Here is a 2,923-nt window from a genome sequence, read left to right as displayed (position 1 = left end):
AATGTATTAAAAAATTAACAGCCTTCCTCCTGTCCCATGCCTCCAAGCTAGCCCAGGTGGGCGGCTTCTCGCCTGTCTTCAAGCACCTGCAATCATGAATACATTCACAGGGGCTCTCCTCTGATCCCTTTTCCTATAAAGGAAAGCATAATGATAGCTCGTATCTCATCACAGCCCAGTCTTTACTCTTAACATTGTATCACTGTTTCAGGAAGTGACGGGGCATTTCCCGGGGAACTTCTATCCTCCCACCAAACGCTGGGTTGGGCAGGGCGATGTAGTTAACATATAATGCATCTTAATTCTTCCCATTTAAAATAATGAGAAATGTGCTCCTGGAGAGCATTTCTGGTGCAGGGCATCTGACTTTCAAGAACGGGTTGCTGCTGTTAGCAGAGATGCCTGCAAGGTATGCACTAAAGGGACCAGAACCGAACAGAGTGGCAGTGCGCGGCAGGTCCAGACAGGCCACAGGCCGGAACCGCTGCCTCTGAGAGTGCAGAGGGAGTTTCTCTGCTGGAGGGAGTCCCAGCCCCTGCTTCCAGATTGTGAAACTTGGGAGGAAAACTTCAGGGACAATAAGGAAATAGCAACAATGTTGCCTGAATCACTCAGCTGCCAGGCAAACACCCCTTGGACAAAATAAGATCTCCCTGCAGAGACGAGAGAGTGGGCAGGTCTGGCGCCCCCGGCTCCGTGCCAGAGCCGTGCCCCGGCAGGTGCGCTTGTCTGGGGCTGAGGGAGGCTGGGGGCGAGTGCCATAGCTGTGGGACCCAAGATGGGATGGAAAACTGGGTGGTGCAGCCCAGAACTTGGATGGAGGTAGAGGGGGCAGGACTAGGTGAGAATGGGTTGGGATCTAACGAGGAAGGGCGCGATGCCTGGGGATAAAGAGAGGTTGCTTTGCACGTCTGAACCCCCACGTGGAAGCTCACTGAGGGGACGCAGGCTGGGACAGGGTGCGGGCCTAGATTCCAAGCCAACACGCTAGGTGGTGCGGTTCGAGGCGATGCTCGCTGAGTAGAGAACCAGGATCGATAGAAGCAGAAAGAAATGTCAAAGGATGAGAGCTGTCCACCCGGGAATAACCTGAACACCCCAGGGTGGGAGCTGTCCACCCGGGAGTAACTCGAACACCTACCACTTAGAAGACCAACTCACCCACAGAGATGGGACTGGGTGGCTGCTCCTGGGCGTTTTTCCTTTGTAATACTCTGGGGGCAGTCTGGGACTTAGTGATAGGGAGTGTCATCTGTTTTTGAAAAATATTAAACAATCTCTAAAGTTGTGGATAATTGGTGTTCATATTTAAATTTTTTAAATCCTTTTTAGGAAGTGAACTAAATGAATAATTTAAAGTCTGTCCTTTCAAAATTAGTACTTGGTTTAATACAGATTAAATAGTGTCCCAAAAAGCTGAATCCTTGCTTTTAAAAATTGTAATCCCCGTACTCGTAGGTGACCAAATGCTGACTAACAGCTCAGAAATACCCAGCAAATCCACCGTCTTAGCAAGTCAGCATCCATTTGTCAAACTCTGTGCTCTGGTGACTTTTGCCTTTCCTGTTGCTCCTTTTCTGTTTTGTTCTGCGGGTCTGGGTGAAGTGAGAGAGTGCGCCTGCGGACAGCCCAGGTTATTTTTCAGGCATGTGATGAGTTCCATTTTCTAGATACAAATTTTAACATATATTTTGAAATATGTACCCTACAGCAAATTTTGTCATTTTTTAAGGATAAAACTAATTCAATTTCAGATTATAACTAATCATATAAACTAACATGACTAAGGATAACTAAAAATGTTCATTTATCTATTAAAAAGAAATATATTTAACATTATTTTTTGCAAAAAGTCCTGTGAAAAATGTAATATTATTAAATCTTAGTATGACAATGGATGTATTCCATAGTTAAGAATTCCACATTAGAAATGGCATATGTAAATTATAAAAATGTTTTTGTGTTAACATATAGTGGGTTTACTATTTTTTAATGAGCTAAAATGCATATTTTAGAAATGTCTAAGTTTTAGTATTTACTACAGTAAATATCAATAACTATAACTCATATAACAAACGTTCTTTGGGATCCTCAAAAATTAAGAGTGTAAAAGATTCTTAAGGCCAAAAGTTTGAGAACCACTTTTGTAGGGTCATTTTAAACATGGTGGTCTCTTCCAAACCTTAGATTCTATACTTCTATGAATTAATGGAACCAACTTCACAGGTAGTCTTTTCTTTCTATGGTAGAATAAATATAATATTCATGTCAAAGTCAATTTCTCTTAGAAATATTAAGTACATATCCTTTCTGAAATTCTCAACACTGAATTTCAAAGTCTGCTTTTTAAAATATGGGAATTATATGGTTACAGAAAAATAATACTATTTGGAACCCATAAAATATAGGCCTCAGCTTAACTAAAACCTATAGCATGGACATATATTTCATTCACTATTATGAACTTTGTAATTTGTACAATGCCATCCTTCTGTTTAGTTTCAAAATCTTGTGTTTATCCTAAATTTTAAACAGGAAGAAATGATTTGTGCTTCTGTCTTCATTCTTAACTCAAGTACAGAGCATCTCAATATTTATAAAAATAAAAGGAGGAAGAAAAATACAATCTGTTTTAAAGAGAAACGTTTGTCTCTAGAGGAAGGAAACCTGCTACTGAATGTCTCCAGTTCCTTTAGCTCCTTAGAGATGTCATGACGGCCCTCCATCTACAGGGAATCCCACCCTTAATAACTATTGCTCATTTAAATCAACATAATGGAATATATTTTAGTGGAGTATATAACAAAGCAAATCAAGTAATGGAGTACATAACAGACAGGACTTCATTCATTTCTATTTTAATTTTCTTTTTTTTTCCTCTGCAGGAATTTAACTGGCAAATTTCCTGACTACCCTGAGGTAG

General features: G+C 40.7%; 1 protein-coding gene across 1 annotated transcript in view; it reads left to right on the top strand.

Annotated features, from left to right (window-relative positions):
- Positions 1-2,923, top strand: part of IQCA1 (IQ motif containing with AAA domain 1) — a 176,208-nt gene that overhangs the window by 59,685 nt on the left and 113,600 nt on the right. Inside the window, 1 exon segment of the mRNA XM_012648831.1 lies at positions 2,886-2,919. Within this exon segment, the coding sequence (XP_012504285.1) occupies positions 2,886-2,919 (34 nt within the window).

This window comes from Propithecus coquereli, unplaced genomic scaffold (genome assembly GCF_000956105.1).
Source record: "Propithecus coquereli isolate 6110/MARCELLA unplaced genomic scaffold, Pcoq_1.0 Scaffold295, whole genome shotgun sequence".
Lineage (NCBI taxonomy): Eukaryota > Metazoa > Chordata > Mammalia > Primates > Indriidae > Propithecus > Propithecus coquereli.
Note: the sequence above shows the minus strand (reverse complement) of the source record. Positions and strands in the feature narration are given on the sequence as shown.